Source organism: Prionailurus bengalensis, chromosome A1, assembly GCF_016509475.1.
Source record: "Prionailurus bengalensis isolate Pbe53 chromosome A1, Fcat_Pben_1.1_paternal_pri, whole genome shotgun sequence".
Classification (NCBI taxonomy): domain Eukaryota; kingdom Metazoa; phylum Chordata; class Mammalia; order Carnivora; family Felidae; genus Prionailurus; species Prionailurus bengalensis.
The window spans coordinates 82,402,340-82,425,789 of NC_057343.1; the positions used below are offsets into that span (position 1 = coordinate 82,402,340).

General features: G+C 60.2%; 2 protein-coding genes and 1 long non-coding RNA gene across 13 annotated transcripts in view; 2 read left to right on the forward strand and 1 right to left on the reverse strand.

The window, feature by feature from the left end:
• Positions 1–10,400, forward strand: part of MCF2L (MCF.2 cell line derived transforming sequence like) — a 132,663-nt gene extending 122,263 nt beyond the window's left edge. For 6 of the 11 annotated variants that reach the window (XM_043583122.1, XM_043583113.1, XM_043583165.1 and 3 more), the window contains 10 exons: positions 383–604; positions 824–916; positions 1,877–1,955; positions 2,092–2,158; positions 2,872–2,990; positions 4,486–4,560; positions 6,964–7,082; positions 8,330–8,442; positions 8,530–8,633; positions 8,744–10,400. In XM_043583122.1, coding sequence (XP_043439057.1) covers positions 383–604; positions 824–916; positions 1,877–1,955; positions 2,092–2,158; positions 2,872–2,990; positions 4,486–4,560; positions 6,964–7,082; positions 8,330–8,442; positions 8,530–8,633; positions 8,744–8,829 — 1,077 coding nt within the window. In that variant the 3' untranslated portion in view covers positions 8,830–10,400. Of the gene's footprint in view, positions 1–382; positions 605–823; positions 917–1,876; positions 1,956–2,091; positions 2,159–2,871; positions 2,991–3,137; positions 3,231–4,485; positions 4,561–6,963; positions 7,083–8,329; positions 8,443–8,529; positions 8,634–8,743 lie in introns of all 11 variants that reach the window. The other 5 variants (XM_043583156.1, XM_043583131.1, XM_043583179.1 and 2 more) reach the window with 3 other exon arrangements.
• Positions 10,401–10,412: 12 nt separating this feature from the next.
• Positions 10,413–12,817, reverse strand: LOC122485004. The gene is made up of 2 exons (XR_006297764.1): positions 12,648–12,817; positions 10,413–10,902 (listed from the first exon to the last, which is right to left on the reverse strand). It is a non-coding gene; the product is annotated as an uncharacterized LOC122485004 (long non-coding RNA).
• Positions 12,818–12,893: 76 nt separating this feature from the next.
• On the forward strand, positions 12,894–21,646 carry F7 (coagulation factor VII). Its single transcript, XM_043583208.1, has 8 exons — positions 12,894–13,033; positions 14,335–14,495; positions 15,787–15,811; positions 16,018–16,131; positions 17,708–17,848; positions 18,835–18,944; positions 20,413–20,536; positions 21,008–21,646. The coding sequence occupies exons 1-8, from the start codon at positions 12,964–12,966 to the stop codon at positions 21,601–21,603; spliced, it is 1,341 nt and encodes a 446-aa protein (XP_043439143.1). The 5' UTR covers positions 12,894–12,963; the 3' UTR covers positions 21,604–21,646.
• The last annotated feature ends 1,804 nt before the right edge of the window (positions 21,647–23,450 follow it).

Sequence of the window (23,450 nt, forward strand, 5' to 3'; positions counted from 1 at the left end):
ACCCCTGCACCCGCACCCACACATCCCTGCATCTGCATGCCCCCACACCCACACACACATCCTCCCACACTCAGCAGATGGGACCTTTGTCCTAGTGGATGGTCCTCTACTGGCACGTCCTCACCACCCAGAGTCCAGCGTGTGCATCCTGTGGGTTTGGACAGGGTGTGAGGCCGTCTCCCTGCTGGAAAGCCCCTGTGCTCCACCTGTTCACCCTCCCTGGCCCATGACCACCCCCGGCTCCTGTCTCCCCAGTTCTGCTTTTCCCCAAACATTACATAGCAGTGGTCTATGGGACACAGCCCCCCCCCCCAACCCGGCCCAGGCGGCCTGCTTCTGTTTGGCGACGTGCACGTAAGGCCCCACTTTGTCCTGGGCTTAGGGGAACCTGAGTGACCTGGGGAGGCTGCTGATGCAAGGCTCCTTCAGCGTGTGGACAGACCACAAGAAGGGCCACACGAAGGTGAAGGACCTGGCCAGGTTCAAGCCCATGCAGCGGCACCTCTTCCTGCACGAGAAGGCCGTGCTCTTCTGCAAGAAGAGGGAGGAAAACGGGGAGGGCTACGAGAAGGCCCCTTCCTACAGCTACAAGCAGTCCCTGAACGTGAGTGAGCCTTAGTCCCCGCAGCCTCAGCCACGCTGCCCACTTCAGGCACGGGCCACTCTTATCTCTGGGTGTGGGAGTCTGGGACCCCGGGCGTCCTCAGCCCCCACCCCAAAACCGCTTCCGTTGCTTCGGGGACCCACCAACACCTTTCAGGGATGGGGGGCCGGCTCTCATCCCGCGCACTCATGAGCCCATCTCCCTGCTTGGCGCTGTCAGATGGCGGCAGTGGGCATAACCGAGAATGTGAAGGGCGACGTGAGAAAGTTCGAGATCTGGTACAACGCCCGGGAGGAGGTGTACATCATACAGGTAGGGCTGGTGTCCCCGGGCCGGGTGCTGGGCACGTGTCAGAAAGGCCTGTGGCAAGAGCTGGTGTGTGTAGACTCTTCCGTGTGACTTTATCACCCGGAAGCCATTTAGGGACATTTCCCTGGGCTGTCGCTACCCTGAACTGGGCGCAGGAGGAAGTACAGGAAACCAAGGTTAGGGTGCTCTGAGGGCGTGGCCAGGAGCACGGGCTTGCATGTGCCTGGACGGCACACCTGGGCCATGCTTATACACGTGACTGGGCTGCCTCACTGGTGAGGGCCGGAGGTGGGAGGCCATGAGTGTCCCCTGAGTCTGGTGAGCCCAGCGCCCTGTGAAGGGGCACCCTTCACACCCAGGCACGCTGGCGGGACGTGGTGGTCACGGAGCGCCGTCACCACGCACACCAGCACCGCCAGGCCCACGGCGATGACGTGGGTCTGCTCGGCACGGGCTCAGGCGCCAGCCCCAGAAGCTGCCAGAACAGTGGCCGGCCTGCTTCTCCAGAGTCCAGCTGCCCGCCCATCACTCCCACAGGCCTCACACACTGCACCGAGGCCAGACGGCGGCCTGCTCCCCTCTCTCGCCCTGAGAGTTAGAGTCTACTTCAGGGTCTCGTACTCCTGTCAGACATGTCACCTGAAACAACACCCTGGGCCACTTCCCAGAGGAAGGTGCTCTCAAAGGATGGTCTGTGCCCCAGGATTTCCACCGAGTCACGCGCCAGCGAGGGCGCAAAGCTGGTGGCCAGGCGGTCACAGCCCGCCGCCTGTGTGGCCCACAGACCCTTCCTGTCATGCCCATGAGGTGGTCCCAAGGCAAAGAGACCATTTCTCCTTCCTCCTGGGCAGAGCTCTTGTTATCAGTCCCCACGGTCATCCTCAGAAGCTACCAGGGTAAAAGCAAAGCGGCATCTTCAGGGAACATGCGCCCTTACCTGCTGGCTTTCCCCCTGGGGCACAGGCACCGACGGTGGAGATTAAAGCAGCCTGGGTGAGTGAGATCCGCAAGGTGCTGACCAGCCAGCTGCAGGCTTGCAGAGGTAAGAGGTCTGGGCCGCCAGCAGCTCCACTCTGCTCCGGGCGCATTCCCACACATGTCCAAAGCAACTCCCAGATTGTTGGCTGTTGTTGGAGGTGCGGTCGTGCAGCGCGGGGTCTGTGTGTCCCTTCCCGCAGAAGCCAGCCAGCACCGAGCACTGGAACAGTCCCAGAGCCTTCCTCTGCCCACGCCGCCCAGCACCAGGTGAGGGAGCCACCTCCACTCGGGACCATGGGAGCCTGTCCCAGAGCCTGCCTCTGCATGTGCCACTGGGTGCACACGGCCCCTTCCCTGAACCTCCTCACTGGGAATTTGCTCCAAGCCCCCGGGGACGGCTTGTCCTCTGGCATTACGTGCTCGGGGGTCCATCCCTGCGGGCCAGCTTCGGGGACGGTGTCTCCGGCCCCACCCCTGGATGCTGCTGGCACAGGTGACTGTTAGCTGCCAGGTTTCCATGACGGTCGTGCTTCAGACAGGGCCTGTCGGGTGCCGAGGCGCAGAACCACGCCCGCGGCTCACAGTTGGTAGACACGCACGTTTCGGGTGCCAGCCCTGAGGCTGGCTTCACGGGATCTTTTCTGCCCTTAGCCTTACTTTGTTACCGTATTCATTCACAGCTTTATTTTTCTGTTTCTTATATAAGCACATCTGGTCACTCGTGGGACAGGATGGGGGCTAAGTAAATAATGCATAGAACAATAGTTTGAAAAGAAAAAGGCCACCCCCCATACCTGCAACTCAAAAAATCAGCAACCATCTCCTACGTAACAGGAAGCAGGTGGATTTGTTCTCATTCAGTTGTACCCGGTTAACCCAGAAGTGCGTGGAGGGCAGGATGGGGCCCCGGGGTCTCTGCCTCGGATCCTCAGGGAGGCTGGAAAACTAACCAGGCCACGTCCTCCTCCTTTTTTCATTAGTCCCTCGAAAGGGAACACAAGAAACATCAAAAAGCTGGAGGAAAGAAAAACCGACCCCCTAAGCCTCGAAGGATACGTGAGCTCCACGCCGTTGCCGAAGCCCCCCGAGAAGGGCAGAGGTGGGTGTCTGTGTGGCGCAGCCCCGTCACGGCTGTCCCCGAGTGAGCAGGCGCGTCCAGGACGCACACACCTCTCAGAGGAGAGCCCGTGTGAGCTGGCATGTGTCCCCGAGCACCCCCACTCCGTCCCTCTGTCTTCCTTCGGAGATGACACAGCCCCGAGCTCTACCTCAGAGAGCTCTGCACTTTCCAAAACGCGCTTTGCTCTGCCAGGCCTTGCTGCCCTCACAGGTCAGAAAGGTAAAAGGCGCCTGCCTCAGACCCACGCCCCAGACGTGCCGCTCACCCCGGTGGCACGCTTCTTGTTCGTGTGATGATCATTTGTGTGGACGGCCCAACAGGGGCGGCTGCCGCCATCGTCACCATGTGCAGCCGTTCAGAAGCTTTGCCCACTGACCCGCTCTCTTCCCTGGTGCTGGCGTGTCTGTCCCACACACGGCCAGGGGCCTCTCATTGGGGGCCTTTTATTTGCAAAGGAGGAGGCAGGCTTCTCTGGCAAACCTTGCTCACAAACTGCACTCGTCTTTTGTTTTTTTGGTGCACCTCCTCCTGAACCCCCACCCCATCCTGCTCTGTCCTGCCCGGGACTGGCATCGGCGGGCCCTGGGGTGCTCTCTATCACACAGGCCACATAAGGAATCCGCTGGGTGGGAACCTCGGAAAGCTTGTCTGCCTTGCAAGGCTCCTCAGTGGTGAAGCGTGTGGGGGGAAGGACACAGATGAGCCCACGAAGCCTGGAGCTCCGGCCGGGTTGTTACAGGACCACCCGCCCGATGCTAAAAGCCAGTGTTTACGAGTCGAGGATTCTTTTCACTCATCCAGAAAATTGGAGGGTTTTTTGTTTGTTTGTTTCAACTTACAAAATACTTTTAAGTTGGCCTCAAACTTTTTATTTTTAAAATAATTTTTTCACGTTTATTTATTAAGAGAGAGAAAGGGAGACAGAGACAAAGTGCCAGTGGGGAGGGGCAGGGAGAGAGGGAGACACAGAATACAAAGCAGGCTCCAGGATCTGAGCTGTCAGCACAGAGCCCGACGCAGGGCTCGAACTCACGAACCGTGAGATCATGACCTGAGCCGAAGTCGGACGCTTGGTCAACTGAGCCACCCAGGTGCTGCAATCAAACTTTTTTTAAAAAAGGAGAGACGCGCTCTGGTGCCGTGTACTTTGCCAAGCATGGAAAGTGCATACACTACACACTTTTATGCAGAGTTGAGAACCCGCGACCACCTGTAGCCTGCTGAAGTGAGGGTACGATTGCCACCATTGGCCCGAGCTGGGTCTCCTCTCCCCCCGTTCCCGGGGCCGCTCCCGTCACCCGCGGGACCCCGTGGCCAGCTTAGTCTTGTGCACAGGAAGCCACTTGGCAGCAGTGGGAACCGGCCTGCTGGCGGTGGCGTCCTGTCCCGCGTGAACACTGCTCCGCACGCCCCCCACGCCCTGCTTGCAGCCCCTCACTCTCCTGTCTGTTTTTGCCTCTTCCTTCTTCCGCAGCTTCTCCTACCAGTCCTGGCAAAAAAGCTAAGCGACACGAAGTAAAGAGCGATCCAACGCCTTTTGGTTTACGAGGTAGAGTGGCTCAGCCTTGTGACGTAGCCTGCCGTCCGCGTCCCCACGCGGCTGGGGACGCTGTCTGCCTGGCCGGGGCTCGCCCCCTAGGACACAGATCACGATAGGTCTCTACCAGCCAGACGCAAATTCCTTGTTTTCTTCAAAAGCATGACGCTCTGGCGACAGATCTGTGATGACATCACCCTTCTCAGCTGGACTCCTGCCGGGTCTGCCCAGAACCAACCCCCTTAGGGGCTGCCGACACCTGGCCGGCATTCGGGTTGGGCTGTTTCTTGGTGGCTGTGCGGCTGTAGGCCTCCCCCATCCAGGGCGCCCACCCATCCCCTGCTTCTTGGTGGGAGAAGCCGACAGGATCTTGTCAACTGACCATCTTACAGGGAGATGACCAGTAGTACAGACAGAGGGGGCCAAGCTCCGTGTTGGAACTCAGGCCATTTCTTGCCCCCTCATATCACGAGGGTAAAGTGCAGCCCCCAAAACCTGAAGATCCCCTGGCCCAGGCTGAGGGGCTGAGGTTCTCAGGAAGGATTTCACTTTGTGAACCACCTTGAGTTTTCCAGCAACTGTGAAGGTTCCCAGGGGCACAGGCTGTGGCTCTCCAGCATCCCCGGGGCAAGAGCTCGGAGGCCAGGGGCCTTGGCCCACCCTCTCGGCCTTCACAGGGATGCGCAGTGCCCCGGGGCCTGGGACAGGAGTCATTTCTGCCCTGACAGCCTCATTTCCTACCTCACACCTGGAGACACCTGAGCACTGCCCTGGCTGAGTTCCCTTGGGCAGGAAGCTGGGGGGCTTCAGCCTCGCCCACGGCCACCCGCCCATGGTTCCTACCGCCTTTCAGCCAAGTTGTGTCTCCTCCCGTGACAGGAAGATGAGGCAGCCTCGTGAGGTCACAGTGGACGTGACCTGAGTGCAGCGCCTGGGGCCCAACTGCTAGCCCCCCTTCACACCCTACCCCTGCTCCCTATTGCCCATCCCACGCCCCCCCCCACCCCGAAGCAGGTGACAGCGCACACGGGTCTCCTGGGGAGGCAGGTGACAGCACGCACGGGTCTCCTGGGCATTCTTGCACATACTTAGCAGCTTGCCCCCCAAAAAGAGTCATCTTCCCAATGTTTTACTCAATGCCGCTGTCAGGAACTATTTTGCAGAGGAGGGAGGGGACCCCACTCACCGTTACCTGGGCCTGATGTCCTACACACTCACCCACACGTGCGCAGATCAAGTGGGTTGGTGACACTTCGCTTCCCTCTTGGGCCTCGGTACTTTCCTGTCCACCCCCCCGTCACACAGTCTTGACCCGGGTGAGCCTGGTAGAAAGGCTTCCAGAGAGGCTGCTTGTCCCCACAGAGGCGAGTGAGCCCTTTGCACGCACCTGCTGTGACTCCCTCACGTGCCTCAGCCTGTCGTCCTCAGGGAGGGCACGCCTCCTGCCACCCCACGTGTAATCTGGAACTGGTGTGCCCCGCCCGCAGCCAGCAAGCAGCCTTCTCTCCCAGACCCGCTTGCCTCTTGCTGCACAGCCATGGGACACATGGCCTGATGCTCCAGACTGTCACCTAGTGCCAGCATCCCTGTGTTTGTTCAGAACCCGGAATCCGACATCTCCTGTCTCCCCACAACTTACTTGCATTCTCCCCCAAATTTCCCCCAAATGGGAAATACAGGTGCTACTCTTTGGGCCTACAAGGCAGTGGAAACGCTGATGAAGGGATGTGTGCGCATTTTGTAAAGTCCCCAGAAAGATCTCTCCCCGCGTTTGCTGGCCCAGCCGAGCTCCGCGGCTGGAGCTCACACAGGCAGGCGGCCTGGCCTGGAATCCCAGCCTCACCACGTGGCCACGGGGGCTCAGCGGCCCTATTAGCTTCCGTGTGCGGCATCTGCTGGCCTGCGTCACAGCGCCCCTACCTCGTGGGCTAAGGGCCAGGACGGGCCGGCACAGGGCACGCGCAGCGAGCCTCAGCCCTTGTGTGAGGGGTGGCCCCCCAGGCGGTTGGCCGGGTGTTCACCCTCCAAGCGCTAACTGCAAACTCCTTCCCTTTGGTGGCATTCGCTCCAACACAGCGGGATGGCAACGTCCCAGGCTAGTGGTTACTCAGGATCTCTGTGCTCCCCTGGGGCCACATGCAGGGGCAAAGCGGCAGGGCCTAAGGGACCACCTCCCTGAGGGGCTGGGGTTCGCTGTGTCCCCCCGGCTGGTGATGGAAGCAGGTGCCTGGGCCCCGGCCCCCTGGACTGTGCATGGCTGAAGCACCCGTGTCAGCAGCGTGCCCCAGTCTGCGCTGCGTCCCGCCGGAAGGTCTTGGCTGGCTCCTGGGAAGGGGGCACGTGCGGGTGGTGGGAACTGCACAGACCCCCTTCACACAGTGAGGGTGGTCCTCACTGCGGACCGCTCTCTCTCAGGTTGGAGCAAAACGTCTCACCCCTCAGAGGCCCCTGAGGACGACGGCTGGTCGAGTGCTGAGGAGCTGATCAATTCCTCGGATGCGGAGGAGGAGGGCGGAGTGGGCCCCAGGAAGCTGGTAACCTTGGGTCCCACTGGGCGTTCAGCCTGGCCCTGCTGGCCCCTGGGCGGGAGAGCTTCAGAGCACGACCTTACCAGTGCCCCGCACTCGTGGCTGCTGCGGGCACATGTTAGGTGCCAGGGCCCCCTGGGGTTGTGCGCCCACCCGCCTCCATCGTCAGACCAGCCTGTTTCAGAGGGAACGGTGCACACACCTGACTTGCCCTCCAAATAAGTAGACTGTTCTGAGGAGCCGCTGTAAAGCGATGCCTTCAGCTCTTACTTTCTAGAGAACTGAACCGCTTTAAGTATGGATTTGCATTCTTTTTTTTTTTAACTTTTTTTAATGTTTATTTTTGAGAGAGAGAGAGCTAGAATAAGCGGGGGAGGGTCAGAGAGAGAGAGAGACACGGAATCCGAAGCAGGCTCCAGGATCTGAGCTCTCAGCACAAAGCCCCACGCAGGGCTCAAACCCCCAAACCATTAGACCATGACCTGAGCTGAAGTCAGACGCTCAACCCACTGAGCCACCCCAGATTTGCATTTGAAACAAGGTCCTTTAACACAGCGGCAAGGAGAAGCTATTCACATATTAAATCATTAGAGTTGGGTGACACTAACAGATGCTTGGGGCACTCCATGCTGCCCTGGTCCTAGCTTCAGAGCTTTGTCCATGTGTACGTGTCAAACGTGGAGCACGGACTGGGTACCAGGCACTGTGGAGGTACAAAAGACAAAGCAGAGAACAAAATAGACAAGACTCTCCACTCTCACAGGGAAGCAAAATAAAAGGTAGTGAATACGGAGCATACTAGGCGAGGATGACTGCCGTTTCAGATGGGAGGCCCGGGGACAGGAGGGCACTCCAGGAAGAAGGAGCAGCATGTGCAAAGGCCCTGGGGCAGAGGGCTATGTTTGTAGTGTTTGAGGCCGGCTGCAGCAGAGGGGGCAGCCAGACCACCAAGAGTGGGCCAAGGGCACTTTGCACGTTAGTTAGGATTTTTAACATGGTCACGGTGAGAGACCTCTGGCATCCGCTTACGATTAGGAGCTCTTCCCAACTTAAGGTGACAGTCACATGAGAAGCCTGACAAACAGCAGGGCCTTGACGAAATACTCATTGTCTGTCTCCTGTTGGATGCTGGAAGCCCATCTGGGACCTTGCCTGCTCCTGCTACGGCCTCACTCTGTGCTTGGGGTGGGTGGGGGGAGGTGTGTGGATAGGGCGGACTGTGCTGTTTGATGCACTGTGTCCTGTGCCACCAGGTTCCAGGGAAGTACACGGTTGTGCTGGGCGATGAGAAGGAAAGCCCTGAAGCGCTTGCCGTGAGAAGCGGAGACGTGGTGGAGGTGGTCCAGGAGGGTGACGAGGGCCTTTGGTAAGACGTCGCCGGTGGTGGGCTCAGGCCCAAGACCCTGGGGCAGGCCCGCGGCTGGAGCCCCTGACCTGCCCCCGCCCCTTCCAGGTATGTCAGGAACCTGACCTCCAGCAAGGAGAGCTGGGTGCCGGCCAGCAGCCTCTCCACACTCCTCGGCACGTCAGGCTCAGCTCAGTGCCTGAGCAGCTCAGGTAAGACCCCCGTGCCGTGCTGGCTGCGACTCGAGCCCGCGGGGTCCGCGGCCTCGAGCTCGGGCGTGCAGACGCGAAGCCGCAGCCGTTCTCGCCTGGTTTTCCCGCAGAGTCCAGTGCAGGCTCCGCCCTGCTGAGCGCCTCGTCCAGCTGCAGCGAGAGCTGCGGGGCCCCCCTCTCAGACCTGCAGGGGTAGCGCCGGGCCGCGCAGGATGGCAGCCTGCGGACCTCTAAGTGTTCCTTTGCTTGGGCTTGCTTAGTTTGGTGAGGGACGGTGCTCTAAGACCCTGGGAAAGGAGGACCCTGGCAAGACCCGGAAGAGGAGCCACCCGCTGCCCACGAGACTTGGCGGTGCAGACACAGGGGCACGCAGAGGAAAGGTTCTGGAAGATTCTGTCCTCCGGCCTTCACGCCAGGACCCCCCCTGACGAAGGCGGAGAAGTCAGCTCCACGGGAAGATGGCGGCACACCGAGCTTCCCCGCAGAACCAGGATAGACGGAGGGCTGTGGGGCAGAGGAGCAAACATGTGGCAGGTGCCACGGGGCCGTCGTCCGCCTCCACCGGGCCGCGGTGGGGAGCCCGTCCCGGCCACTCGGCTTCGGTTCCTGCTGCATCTGGGCTGGTGCTTCCTGCAGGGATCAGCACGTTGTGGGAGGGACCGCTTCCCAAAGAAGTGGCCAACCTACTGACCCAACAGCTTGGTGGAGGACTTTTTGATTTTTACAAGAAAGCAGGGATTAATTCCATGGCCATTTTTTGTGGTACTTTGGCCACTAATCTTTACCAAGAATCACTGTGTTTACATGAAATGACAATTTAATACTGTATTTGATACAAAACTATTTTCTGTTACTGGGGTTTACACTGCAGCGCGTTGTTTATACTGCTGGAGATTTGAGGGCTCTCTCTTGGGGACCAAAGCCCTCTCCAAGGCCGGCCTGGTCACTGGCGGTTGAAAACGCATCCCTCGATAAAATCCAGCAATGTTTCTACAAACAGGAGTAGTAGAAACCAAGGAGAGTCCTTTATCTGTGTAGGTTAATTTTCAAAAGAAAATTTAAACTATAATTTAAAATATTTAGTTTCTTTTCTACAAAAATGGGGAACTTGATTTTTTTAACTAGCTTCACTGAATTAGGATTTTTTATCGTTTTTAAAGAATACATAAAGATGCAGTTTCCGCGGGGTACCACCTGAACCGGTGCCCACACAGGGCTCAGTGAAAGCTCTAGCCCTGGCACCTGTGCCGGCCTCCGATGCTGCCTCCCAGGCTCGGGCAAGTCCCCCTGAACTCAGAAACGTAAAGGTTGCAGAGCTCATCACTGAAATCGAGGCAGAACTGGAAAGAAAACTCTTCTGGTTTACCTTTTTGTGTTTCTCAAACAAACTCTGTTCTCCGGAAGCACTTTGTGTATCTGGTGGGGGCGGATCTCTTTCTACGTGTGCTTACGTGGATGTGTGTGCATTGGTGTCCCGTGTTAGGGACGCACGCGGCCTCCGCGATGCTGGAAACCGTCACTTTACTGCCCTCCCTGAGTCCCGCGCCCACCGCAGCCTGCTCCCAGCCACACGCGAGCCCCCACCCTGGCCGCCCCTGCGGTGCGTTAGAGAAAACAGCCGTGCAAGACTCAGCAGCTTTCCTCAGTGCCCCCCGATTTACTCAGTGCGCTGACTGTGCAGAGACCGCCCCAGCCGCCTCGCCCAACACTCCCCCCCCCCCCCACCATTGTAATCTCTTCCTCATAAAGGCACTTTAAAACCTCGTGTTTCAGTCATTGCTTTTTGTTTGGTTTAGGGTCTTTTTTTTTTTTTATTGCTGATGTAAATGAAATTTAAAAAATCAGAGTTCTTTATTGTATGGATGGAGTTTGAATAAATATCAGCCCCTCTTGCTGTCTGCCTTCATCTGTAAAAAGCCCAGAATTCTGCTCATCGCGCTCAGCTACACGCAGCACTGCAAGCGCCGTTACAGGGGAGGCAGGTGGCGAGCAGGACCCAGACTGTGTCCCCTATGCTTCCCTTTGTCAGAAAATGATGGAAATAAAGTAAGCGTGTTGTGTCAACACTGTGAAGGTAACAAAAGAAATGCAGACTCCCAGTGCTGGGACATTGGGGTCCGGTGGTGGAAGGGATGTGGTGGGGAGGGAAGCGTGACGGGCGGAAGCAGGAATCCGGAAGAGCAGCCGGGAGCCACTCTCTCCCACGACGCTGGAATCGTGCTAGGCTGACCTGCCAGGAGGGGATCAAATCGGATGCATCACATAATTCCTGAAAGACACCATCAAACAAGATCACACAAGGGCTGGAAGAAAAGACAAGAACAGAGACTAACAAACCCTGACCTCCCAGGAGCCCCTCCCACAGACCTGAGGGCTGTGCCCCAGAGGCAGGTACACTGTTGGGGTTGGCCACTGGAGCGCCTGTCCCCTAGTCCAAGCGGAAGGCGTGGCCATGAGCGGAGGGTCGGGGAGGGGGCCGCTGTTCACACGGGGCTACGCAGGCTGGCCGTCTGCACTCAGCCACCCTGTCCTTCTCCCCTCGCCCCTCCTGGCCCGGGGTCTGGGGTAGGACTGCTCGGTACCGTGCTTGGTGGTCTTTCATGAAGAAAAGGCCACTTGGAAGCGTCAGTGGGGAAGCGGTGCCTCAGCCACGACCCCACTGGCCTGTGCTGTCCCCCACCTCCCCAGAGGACCCTGGGACTCGAAGGCTTCAGTCCAGCACATGTCCCAAATCCAGGCTGCCTGGCAGCTCACCCATGGGAATCCCATTTCCCCGCAGCTTCGGGCAGTCGGAGGAGGAGCGTCCCTTCCCCACGCCTCCTGGCCAGTCGCCCACTGAGTCCACGGCCAGACACTCCTCGCGCTGCTCTGAGAACAGCCCAGCCGCGGCCCCGCTCAAGGGGAAGCATAGGCACCTGCTGACGGTGTCCCCAGGATGCAGTCTTGCTCAGAATCAGGACCCTTGCCGGTAGAATTGGTTATGATGAGTCACACTGGAGTGGGGGCCCTGACCCACGGGTAGTGTCTCTGTAAGGAGAGTTAGATCGGGACACACACCCAGGCCGACTGCAGGTGGGGCACAGAGGCCCCCAGAACTCCCCAGCGGGAAGGGGCAGGCAGGCCCTCCCCCGGAGCCTCCAGAGACAGCAGGGCCCTGCACAGACACCGTGCCCAAGGGCCTGTGGCCTCCGGAGCCGGCACAGGATAGATTTCCGGTACGGTAAGCCCCGCGCGTGCAGCCCTGTCATGGGGCCACCAGGAGTCAAGAAAGTGCTGAGCTCAAGGGCGGCTCCCCTGCAGCCTTTGAGAGCAGGGCTCACGGGTGCTGCATGTGGACCGACACGGGACCGACAGCACCTCCACCTGCTCGGGTGAGACATTCGCCAGATTTAGGGGCAGAAGCTCAAGGCCGAAACGCTTCTCCCCAAGCTGGGAGGAAACAGAGCCAGGACTGCCAGGCCATCCAGAGAATCCCCAGAAGGTGCGGCGGAAAGCGGGGGGGGGGTCCCCCCCCCACCAACAACAGACTCCCAAGCAGCCAGCAATCGTAACCATTAGTAACACCTGAGGTGATCAACAAAACATGTTCTCTGCAGAGACTGACTCTCCCACTTGGGGAGTGGAGCTGGGACCCCGCCTGCAACAGCTGGGCCGTGTGGCTCCCACGCACGGGAGAGGAGCAGAGCGGGCATCCCCAGTCTCCACCATTTGCAGAAAGGATATTTCAGAGGGTCGAGGCCAGACCCCACTGGAGGCTGGATGCCCACGTGAGCCTTGTTGGGGTGACTGACGATGTCCGAGGGCCCAGGATGGTCCAGGTCAGCACAGAAGCCGGGCAACCAAGACGGTTGGTCACCACGGCCTGCGGCCTGGGCCCAAGAGGGCCCGGAGGGACACAGAGCAGGGGGTTCAGCTTGGGGCAGGTGCCCCAGGGCAATGAGGCCCTGTGTGGGTCTCCACCCACACCGAAGATCCACTCTCCTGTCCCCAGAGTTACTCTGCAGGCACACCTACCACCAGCTTGGATCTGTTTCCCAACTGCGGCCCTAAGTCCCCAGGGCTTCAGATTCTCAACCACATTTGAGGCGCACGCGCCAGGTACACATCCCGACACAGACGCTTCCGAGAGGGAACCCCTACTTCACGGTCACAGCTGTGCGGTGGGTACAGACAGTGTCTTCCTGTCCCCGGCGTCCCCCGCACGCCCCGCCCCTGGGTTTGGGAGGCCAGGCCTTCCTCCCCGCCCTCCGTCCCAGCTTGGAGGCCGGGACTTTGCCCCCCTTCCCAGCACGCCTGGAATGTCAACAGACCGTGTGACACAGGCCTCGCCATGGTGTCTGGGTCCTGCGGGCCGGCCCTCCTCTGCTCTCTGCTCGGCCTGCAGGCATCTCTGGCCACAGGTATGTCAAGGTATAGGGTCCCCTGTAAACGCTGTGTGAGAGGCTGCGGGAGGTTGGTGACCACCTTTCTGGTGGGCACTCCTGTCCCCCCGGGGTGCTTGCTGGCGGCTCCCATGTGATCTGCACTTAGAGTCAGGGCTCGAGTGCGAGGGGGTATGTCTGTCCCCTCCCGTTCTTGGTTGGCCAGCACCAGGGACAGGGTGGGGACCCTGGACTGCACATTTCTGTGACCGCAGCCACCCTCCTTGCCACTACTGCGCCAACGGGCCTAGCTAGGAGGACAGCGGGACACTATAAGCTGTCCTCCTTGTGACTTGTCACTACCGCGGGGTGGCCGTGGTGGAGACAGCAGACACTGCCCCCCCCCCCACCCAAGCAGCCAGCCTGCGATGGCATGGGCGCCGGCCAGATTCCTGCAGGAGCCCAGGGGACAGCGCGGGCTCCTGGGAAAGACAGCGGGGTGGGAGGGCGGGAACACGTGGCGGTGGCCAGATTCCCCCTGTAACCACCAGAGGTAACTGGTTCCCCGAGAGCTTTGGTTCACATCTGCTGCCCCCTGAGGGTCACCCAGGCAGGTCTCCACCCACCCCTCCATTTGAGGGTTCCCGCGACCTCTCCCTCCAGACCAGGGGCTCCGCAGGAATACAGAGGCGAGACACTGTCACTGTGAAGAACACATGGGATCTCCCTCCACCTGGGCGGCCCGAGAGCTGCCCCTCCCCCTCCTGCCGCCCCATCCTCCCCTGCTGCTCACCTCTCTGTCACCCGCCCCCCCCCCCAGGCCCCTGCGGCACCTTTATCCTAGCACTTTCGGTGAACGTCCCGGTGCAGGGACGCAGCCCGTGGCCTTTTGATTATGGAAGTTGACTGGACGCTTTGCAACAGAGTAACTTTTAATCCCCAAGTTCATTTTCTATGTAGACTCCTCCCACGAGTTACATAAGCATATGTATGTGCATATGTACATCTTATTTACAAAAGGGATTACACAGTACAGATTATCGTATCATCTTCTGGTTTCACTTAATATTGTATCTTCTTAAGCGTGTACTTCACGCGAACGAGGACACCTTCACGCAGTGGCTCTGCCTGCTGTCTCCAGGCTGTCCTTGTGGCCGGGTTCGAGTGGCCGCCTCTGAGAACTTCCTTGGGATAAATCCTACCAGTGAGGCGGCCGGCCCGGAGCGACCCCCCACAGCCGCCGTGTTTCCCGTTGCCTTACCCGGAGGGACGCGAAGGTTCCGTGCGGCGGCGCCGTCTGGGCGTGGCCAGCGGCCAAGGGCTCACGGACGGTTCCTCAGTCTTCCTCACCCAGGAGGAGGCCCACGGCGTCCTGCGCAGGCACCGGCGCGCCAACTCGTTCCTGGAGGAGCTGAGGTCCGGCTCCCTGGAGCGTGAGTGCGGGGAGGAGCGGTGCTCCTTTGAGGAGGCCCGGGAGATCTTCCAGAACGCCGAGAGGACGGTGAGTCCGCCCCCAGGGGGCGCCCTCCGCGCTGCCCGGCGTCGGTCCGTCTCCCTACTCAGAGGTCGAGGGCCCCGCGCATCGTGTCGGGGTCACGTTCCCACAAGAACGGCTCTCGGGGCCCCTGCAGCGCCCATGGACGGCGCCTCTCTGCGCGGGGCCCTCATTTCCAGCCGGAAAATGCGCTTTGAAAAGCAGGCCCCGGGGGGGGCCCTGCCTTCCCATGGACGCTGCCCGCCCCCGACCCCCCGCCCCCAAAGCGGCCCGAGCTCCGTGCAGGGGCTGCTGATGGAGCAGACGGCGGGGACGCTGGCCTGGGCCTCTCCCAGCAGCCCCCGCAGGCGCGGGCAGACACCTCGACGGCGGCTGCAGAGAGCAAACGTGTCGGGGCCGCTGCAGAGAGCCGCCCCACGGCTGTTTGCACGCTGGGAAAGGCGAGTATCCACGCTGTCCCGCTCCACTCGGGGTGTGGCTATGAGGGGACAAACCCACACTTCTCCTCAAGGATCGTCTCACGCTCACAGTACACTCACCTCACACAGAACACTCACCTCACACAGAACACTCACCTCACACAGAACACTCGCCTCACATTCACAGGACACACACTTTGTGTTCAAAGGACACCTGCCTCATTCTCGCAGGACACACGCCTCACACTCACAGGACACCTCACACCAAACAGGAAGTAGGACTATTTGAGGTGGAGGCTCACATGACCTTTTCCAGGTATAGTGAGGATGGTCATTTCCTACATTTGTGCCCCACTTGGGTTTTCAAGGCATTTCCCACCATTGTCTTATTTTATTCTTAGAGTGATCCTGTGAGTTTCAGTTTGCTTGCCCAGAACATTCCTCAGGAATCCGTATTATTGGAGCCTTTGCATCCATTAGCACCTTTTCCTCCTGTCGCCCCATGTGTGGATGGTCCCCCATCACCAGAGAAGGAAACGGAGGCTCAGAGAGCACGTGTCTTGTCCCAGGGTCACATCTTGGAGGTGGCGGAAGTGGGGCAGAAACTCTGGAATTCTGAATCGGGACAGGGAAATATGTGACCTCTGGTGGCCTTGGCCATCTGGGGTGGAGAGGCGGGATTAGGAAACACCCCCTCGCCCTGGGTGAACTCACCTCTTCTCCAGAGGAAAAGTCTGGCTTCCGGAGCCCACTGCAAAGGGCACCAGGCCGGAAGCCCCCGGACCACCTCACTTCACCCCAAGTCCCCCGTTCATTCTGTGGGGACCACAGATATTTGTCAATGTGTGTCTCATGCGGCTTCCTCTTTGTCCCCTCAGAAGCAGTTCTGGGTTTCTTACGTCGGTGAGTAGGTGAACGGCCCATTTCGCCCCTGGCCAGCCTCCCCCTCAGCTCCCTGACCCTGGGTCGCCCCTGCCCGCCGGCCTCCCCCTCAGTGCTCTGAACCTGGGTCGCCCCTGCCCGCCGGCCTCCCCCTCAGCGCCCTGACCCTCGGTCGCCCCTGCCCGCCGGCCTCCCCCTCAGCGCTCTGACCCTGGGTCGCTTCACAGATGGGGACCAATGTGCCTCGAATCCGTGCCAGAACGGGGGTTCCTGTGAGGACCAGCTCCAGTCCTACATCTGCTTCTGCCTCGACAATTTCGAGGGCCGGAACTGTGAGACAAGTGAGGACCCCACAGTTTGCGGGCAGAGCCCCCACGAGGCTGATGGGCACAGCCGGGCCAGGCGGGGGCTGGGCCCCAGCCTCGGTGGGAAATGGGCTCGGTGACCGTGAGACGCTTGGATCTGAGACCCTCGGGTGCTAATTCTTGATTGCCCCTTGTCTGCTTCTGGAAAATACAAACCCCTTGGGCTCCCAGTCCTGGGGAATTCGGATACACCTGGACGGGGCCCCGGGGAGGGCACGTTATCACTGCCCAGCATCCCACTGAGACAGTGAGTAAACTTCATCTTCCCTACTTGCTATTACGAAAGTGTGAACTATTTTTTCACCATTCTAATGTTAAAATACTGCGAGGTTGAGGGGTTCCTTGGGCCGTCTCAGGGTCAGTAATTGGCTGGGAGGACCCATAGCACTCTCTGAAGGCCAACATACTCAAAGTTATGGTGGAAGGCTACAGATTGAAGTCAGCACGGAGACCAGTGTGAGCTTCCAGGTGTCCTCAAGCAGTGGGGTCTTACAGACAGTCTTCCTTTCTCCAAGAACAAGGTGTGACGAGACTTAGGGAGTATCACACTGAGCCTCCACGTCCAGGGGTCTTCTTGGGGCTCAGTCACGTACACATGGCTGACCTCCCACATGGCTGGCCTTAGTCTCCAGCCCCTCCAGAGGTTGAAGTGATACCCCACCATGAATCACATTGTTACACCATCCAGTGTGGCCAAAGGCCCCCAAGGAAACATCATTCTTATCAGACAGATGGAATTAAATTAAAAGTGTCCAACTTAATCAGCAAGGGTGTGGTGGTCACCTCCCAGGAGCTGAGGGCAAAGGCAAATCTCTCTTTGGGTAACTTCAATCCTTTGCCACATGTGTACACTCTGATATTCAAGGAGCTCTTGTGGGCCACAGCCACCTTCTGCTCTAAGCAAACCAGGGAGAGTAAAGGAAAGACTAAGGAAGAGGCTTCTTGCCAGTTATCTGGGGCTACAAAGCCTCAGTGTCCTTGCCCAGCCCTTTATGCTCAGGAGCCCTGGTGTGAATCCCCCAGGAGCTTTGATGCTCAAGAGCTCTGGTGTGACTTCACTTCCAGGCCAGGCCTTCCTGCTGGGGGCCCTCAACTGGCACAGAGAGCTAACCCCATCTCCCACATCCTAGCACTGCCCTTCAGAGAGGGTGAATGTTCCTTATCTCCATCTGTCCAAGCCAGTGGTCAGCCCCCGCCAGTTCACTGGGGCACCTGGGCCTGGCTATGGAACCATCTCATCTGCCTGGCCTCTTGCCAGCAGGTATCCAATTGCGGTGAACACTTTTACTGTCCCCAGGCCCTCCCCGGCTCCCACCGGCTGCTGGGAGGGGAGCACAGAGGCCCCATGTGTCAGCCCTATGTCCCAACTGGCTAAGCTGCTCAGACGTGAGACTGCACACAACCCCAGGTCACCCTTCCGGATCGATCTAGAGCAGGCTGGGACCTGGCTGTCTCTGCAGCCAACAGCTAAGCACCGTTTTCATGCAGAATGAGGGCTGGCTCTCCCTGACTAGCACAGGCCCCTCTCAGTCTGTCCCCTTCCTGTCCTCAGACAAGAAGGACCAGCTGATCTGTATGAACGAGAACGGAGGCTGTGAGCAGTACTGCAGCGACCATGCAGAGACCAGGCGCTCTTGCCGGTGTCACGAGGGGTACGCGCTCCAAGACAACGGGGTGTCCTGCGCTCCCACAGGTAACGGTCCTCAGGGGCCAGCTCCGGGGGCTGTGCTCTGTTTTGTGCCCAATGAGCAGCCACCCATTCCTGTATGGCTGACAGATGACAAGGGTGAGTATCACTCACTGAACACCTACTACACGCTGACCACGCCCTGCCCACTCGAGAACAGGCCACAGCAGGAGCCGCTCCAGAGTGGCTGGTCAACCTGCCTGTCCAAGGCAGGTCCAGAGGAGCCAAGGGAGGCCCTGCCCGCCCCACCGCTGTCCCGTGGGGCACCCCATGGCCACACGTGGGGTCTGCACTGACTGTGGCACAGTCTGGATGCCATGTCTTTTTTTTTTTTTTAACGTTTATTTTGGAGACAGAGACAGAGCATGAACGGGGCAGGGTCAGAGAGAGGGAGACACAGAATCTGAAACAGGCTCCAGGCTCTGAGCAGTCAGCACAGAGCCCGACGTGGGGCTCGAAATCAAGGACCGCGAGATCATGACCTGAGCCGAAGTCGGACACTCAACCGACTGAGCCACCCAGGCACCCCAACCACATCTTTTTTTAAAAGGAGAGCACTTTGACGAAAATGTAAATTTTCCCCAACCCGGTCTCGAACTAACACAGTCCCAGCAGCTCAGGTGCCCAGGCCTGTCTGTGCAGAGTGAAGTGGGTCCCACCCCCGCTAGTGCCTGAAGCTCAACCCCCACCTCTAAGCGGTGTCTCCGGGCCCGGGGACTTTACTGCGGAAACCAGAGGAGCCGGGTGAAAGTGCTGTGGCCCAAGGTCTGGTCAGCCTTTAGACAAGCGTCCACCTCCTCAAGCAGCACGTCGCTCCCCTGGGGCGACTGGCAGAACCCAGTTTCAACAGGGAGGCCCTCTGTCCCTGCAGAAGCAGCTCCCACAGGGGTGGGCCTGCCCTGCCAAGGGCGTGCCTGCAGGCCGTGGAGCCTGTCCCTCAGCAGCTGTCCCTCCATCACGGACCCCGCGGCCTGATGACCTGTTTCCCACAGTGGAGTATCCATGTGGAAGAATACCTGTTCTGGAAAAGAGAAATGGCCGCGACCCCCAAGGCCGAATTGTGGGTGGCAAGGTGTGCCCCAAAGGAGAATGTCCCTGGCAGGTGAGGCTCCAGGGCCCCTGGAGGGAAAGCAGGAGGTCGGCCGCGGGACCCCGGCCCCTCGTCTCCTTCCACTTTGCTCCGAAGCCCACGCCTGTGCGCTCACCTCCATCCGTCAGTCCGGGTGTCAGCACCCCCAGCAGCACCTGCCTTCTGGCTCTCCCCTCCCGTCTCTTCCCGTCTCCTCCTCGGGGCTGCTGCCTCTCTCCCCTCCACAGATGGGAGAGTCCAGGCCACTGGTGGCAGATGGCAAAGGCAGGATTTGAACGCGCCACTATCTGCCCCTGGAAACAGAGGCAGGGCAGGCTGTCCCTGCACGTACTCAGGTGTGTGGGGCAGCCTGTGAGCCTGGTCCCTGTTGGAAATGCGGAGCCTCAGGCCCCCAGACCCACTGGGCCAAAATCCACCTCTCACAAGAGCAGCACGCGTGCACTCGGGTTTCAGAGCCAGACCCAGTGGTCCTCGGGGCCCTGCACGTGGACACCCGAGTTGGACTGTTCAGAGTTGTTACCACACAAGAGCCTTGGAAGGGATGATGGTGGCTCACCAGTCCCCCTGGGCCTGACTCCAGGTCGGGGCAGCCCCAGTCCTCCAGCTTTGCTGCCATTTGGCCGCGTGCAGACCAGAAGCGGCATTTTTGGCTGAGCCGGTGGCCCCTCCCACCGGCCTGGCCCTGCCCCATCCCACCTGCCACAGGTGGGAACAGGCGGTCGGGGCCTGCGTGGCACCTGTGCGGTCCCAGGCCCACTCCTCAGCTGGCAGGACCCGGGGTTTTGGTGTTCCGAGGATAACGTAAGCTAGATGCGTCCTAGCGGGACTGGTGTGTTCGCCAGAGTGCCCAGAACTGGCAGCGTGTGCGGCGGAGGGACCGCACGGGTGGGTCTCTGTTGTTTACAGCAGACAGCACCTGGGAGGGCTCTGTGCAGGGGGAGGGGGCTGCAGCATGCACGCGCCCCCAGGTCCTCAACCCCAGGAGAGAGATGGGGAAACTGAAGCCCACTGAGATTCAGGCTCCAATCCAGCCAAACCACTACCCCAGGCCTCCTCTCGTGGCTGCGGCTGCAAAGCCAACATCAGCTCCTTCCGCCTGCCCGCGGTGGGAAAACCACTGTGGGGAAAAGGCCTGCACCCAAGCTGCACTCAGGACCCGCTCAGCACCCTCCTTGCTTTTAGGGAGAAGAAAAGGAAGCATTTATGGGGCCCACTGTGCACCAAGAATTGTGCCCAGTGCCGCAGCACGTGCCCTCTTCCCCCCTACGCTTGGCCCGTCTTTGTGGACCAGTCTTGCCAGCTCCTGCTGGTGGTGCCAGGGATGTGCAGAGGAACTGGCACCCACGCCCCGTGGTCGGGCCAGTACCCGCAAGCCCCCTGTTGCCTTAGCTGGCTGGGGAGACGGGCCGCGAGGGCCCTGGGTGCACGGGAAAAGCGCTCCCCACGGAGGGGTGACGCGAACTCTGCTGTGCCCGGCCAGGCTGCACTGAAGCTGGACGGCGTGCTGGTGTGTGGGGGCGCCCTGCTCGACGCTGCCTGGGTGGTCTCTGCAGCCCACTGCTTCGACAGAATCAGGAACTGGGAGAACCTGACGGTGGTGCTGGGTGAGTTTTGTGGCTCCTCCACCTGCTGAGCGTGGCTTGTGAGCGAGACCTGCCATGAGACGAGTGCCTCCAAACAGAGAAGTGGGCAATGTCCGGGCGGACCCTGGTGCCGCAGGGTCCCACTGTGGCCACGGTGCCCTGGCCTCTCCACCCACGGAAAGTCACGGAGGTGATGCTCTGCTCTACTCCCTTCTCACTTGAGCCAAGAGCCCCAGGGTTGCCTGGTGGGTGATGGGACACCGAGCGCCCCCAGGGAGGGTCTGGGAAGAACTGGGGGGATCCACCACCCCTCCTCACGTGCCCTCAGCACGCCCAGATTCACCCAGATTCGCCTTGATTCACACTCCACGCGGAGCCCTGCGGTGGCTGCCTGGGGGTGCCGCTCCGACCAGCCTGGGACGGAACACAGGGCACCTTCTACCCCAGAAGCAGGCTGAGGGGCAGGGTATGAGCGGTGCCGGTCCCCCGCAGGCGAGCACGACCTCCGCACGGAGGAGGGCGAGGAGCAGGAGCGGCACGTCGCCCAGATCATCATCCCCGACAAGTACATCCCCCGCAAGACGAACCATGACATCGCCCTGCTGCGCCTGCGGACGCCCGTGGCCTTCACCAACCACGTCGTGCCCCTGTGTCTGCCCGAGAAGTCCTTCTCCGAGAGGACGCTGGCCTTCATCCGCTTCTCCACCGTCAGCGGCTGGGGCCAGCTGCTGGACAGGGGCATCACGGCCCTTGAGCTCATGGCCATCGACGTGCCCCGGGTGATGACCCAGGACTGCCAGGAGCAGTCACACAGGAAGGCGGGCTCTCCGGCAATCACCGAGAACATGTTCTGCGCCGGCTACCTAGACGGGAGCAAGGATGCCTGCAAGGGGGACAGCGGGGGCCCGCACGCCACCAAGTTCCAGGGCACCTGGTACCTGACGGGGATCGTCAGCTGGGGGGAGGGCTGTGCAGCCGAAGGTCACTTCGGGGTGTACACCAGGGTCTCCCAGTACATCGAGTGGCTGCGCAGGCTCATGAGCCAGAGCCCAACCTCAGGAGGCCTCCTCCGGGCCCCGCTGCCCTAGCCTCAGTGCAGGGCCACCCTAATAAAGCTGCCACTCGTCCCTGCTCTGTTCCAGAAACACCCTGCACTTCTGGAGTGGGGGAAGGGGGTGCAAAGCTGGCTGAGCAGGATGTGCCCGGGAGCACCGATGTGCCTGCCAGGGAGGGGATGCACTGTTTCCCAGGGGACCGTGCTCCCCTGACCGCCGTTGTGGTGGTGCGTGTGCACATCGGCATGCATACATTGGTGCCTACACATTGACACACACACACCTGCATCCACACATCGGCGTGCTTACACTTGCGTGCTCACACTGGCACACACACCTGTGTCCACACATTGGCCTGCTCACACTTGCGTGCTCACATCTTTACGTTCCATTCCTGTCTTCTTGCACAAGCATGTCGCCCTCATTTCACGTACACGGGAAGCATCATCCATTCATCCTGGGGACTATCCTTCCAGATTTCTGTGTACGTAGCTTTGACCATAAAATGTGAGGCTGTCACCCTCCATATGGCGTTTGTCACTGGCCCACCCGTGAGCACACCTCTGGAGCGCCCTCCTGCCACCCTGGAGCGCCCGTCCTCACCCTGTTGAGGCCCTGCTTGTCCTGGAGCCACGCTTTCTCTCACGCTCACAGCACCCCGGAGATGGGCCTTCCTCCACCAAGGCTGTTTTCCAAAACCAAGAGCACGTGGGCAGGTTTTGGAGGCTGTGGTTCCCCAAACCCTACAGAACTGGACGTCCTCTTCCCGCCAAGGTCCCACAATGAGGGTCCCAAGGAAGCCCTGCCTGAGAGCCACCAGCTTCCTCAGTCCTGCCGCATCAGCGGGACCGGGGAAGGACCCAGTGAGTGACATTTTTATCAGATCCCTCAGGTGATCGTGGGGCCCGCTCGGCCTAAAGCCACACAGGCCATGGAGGAGGGAGAAACAAGCCGTCTGGTGGGGGAGGGAGATGACACAGAAGTGGGGCCCCCCCTAAACACGGCAAGGCGGGTAAGGGCCCTGCCCCCTACCAGACACATCTGCGGGTGGAGGGGGCAGACTGGTTGCCCCAAGCCTGGAACGCCAACGGTGCTCCACACGGGTGCATTTGGCGCCGGACTTGCTGGGCTGAGGGATCAAGCCGTATTTAGTGTAGAGTGAACCCAGGCCACCTGGTTTTGTCCAAGTGTCCTGGGACACGCCCGTTCCTTACACGGCATCCTCAGACAGAGATGGTCCGGCCAAAGAGACTATCTGCCCCTGGAGCCGGACGTGCTCACCATCTGGGCCTTTGCACAAGAGGTTCGCTGGCAGCCCAGCCGGCCGCCAGCCGGGGTCTCAGCAAGCGGACGACTGTGCACCTAAGGAGACCCACCAGTGCGCGAGTGCGGCCTGCCTCATACTCCTGGCCAAGCCACCTCCTGCCCTGTGCCATAGCTCCTTGTCTTCGAAACAGGGGCCTCGGTGCTGGTGACCAGGATGGTCTGGAGCACGTAAGATGAGGGCCCTGGGAGGGCCCGCTGTGTCATGGACAGTAAAGCCGGTGTGCAAGCCTCTGGTGTCCTCCCCACAGCTCAGGCTGCAGGTGCTGAGGGGAGTTTCCTGCGTGCAGAATCCAGGAGCTGCCAGGAGCCCCGCGCCCGGGGCACAGGAGCTCGCTGGCCCCATTTCCTGGAGAAAAAAGAAGAGGATGGGCTGGCACACTCGGGCTTCTCTGGCTGTCAGGGGGAGACACAGGCCCCTGCCCGGTAGAGCTGCCATGGCACAGGCACCCGGTGACATCGGGACAGCCCCTAAAGGCTAACATGGCCGATGAGCCCACAGGCTCCCACGTTACCCCCAGCACCGGGTGCCAGAGATGGGAGGGGCTCACCTGGGA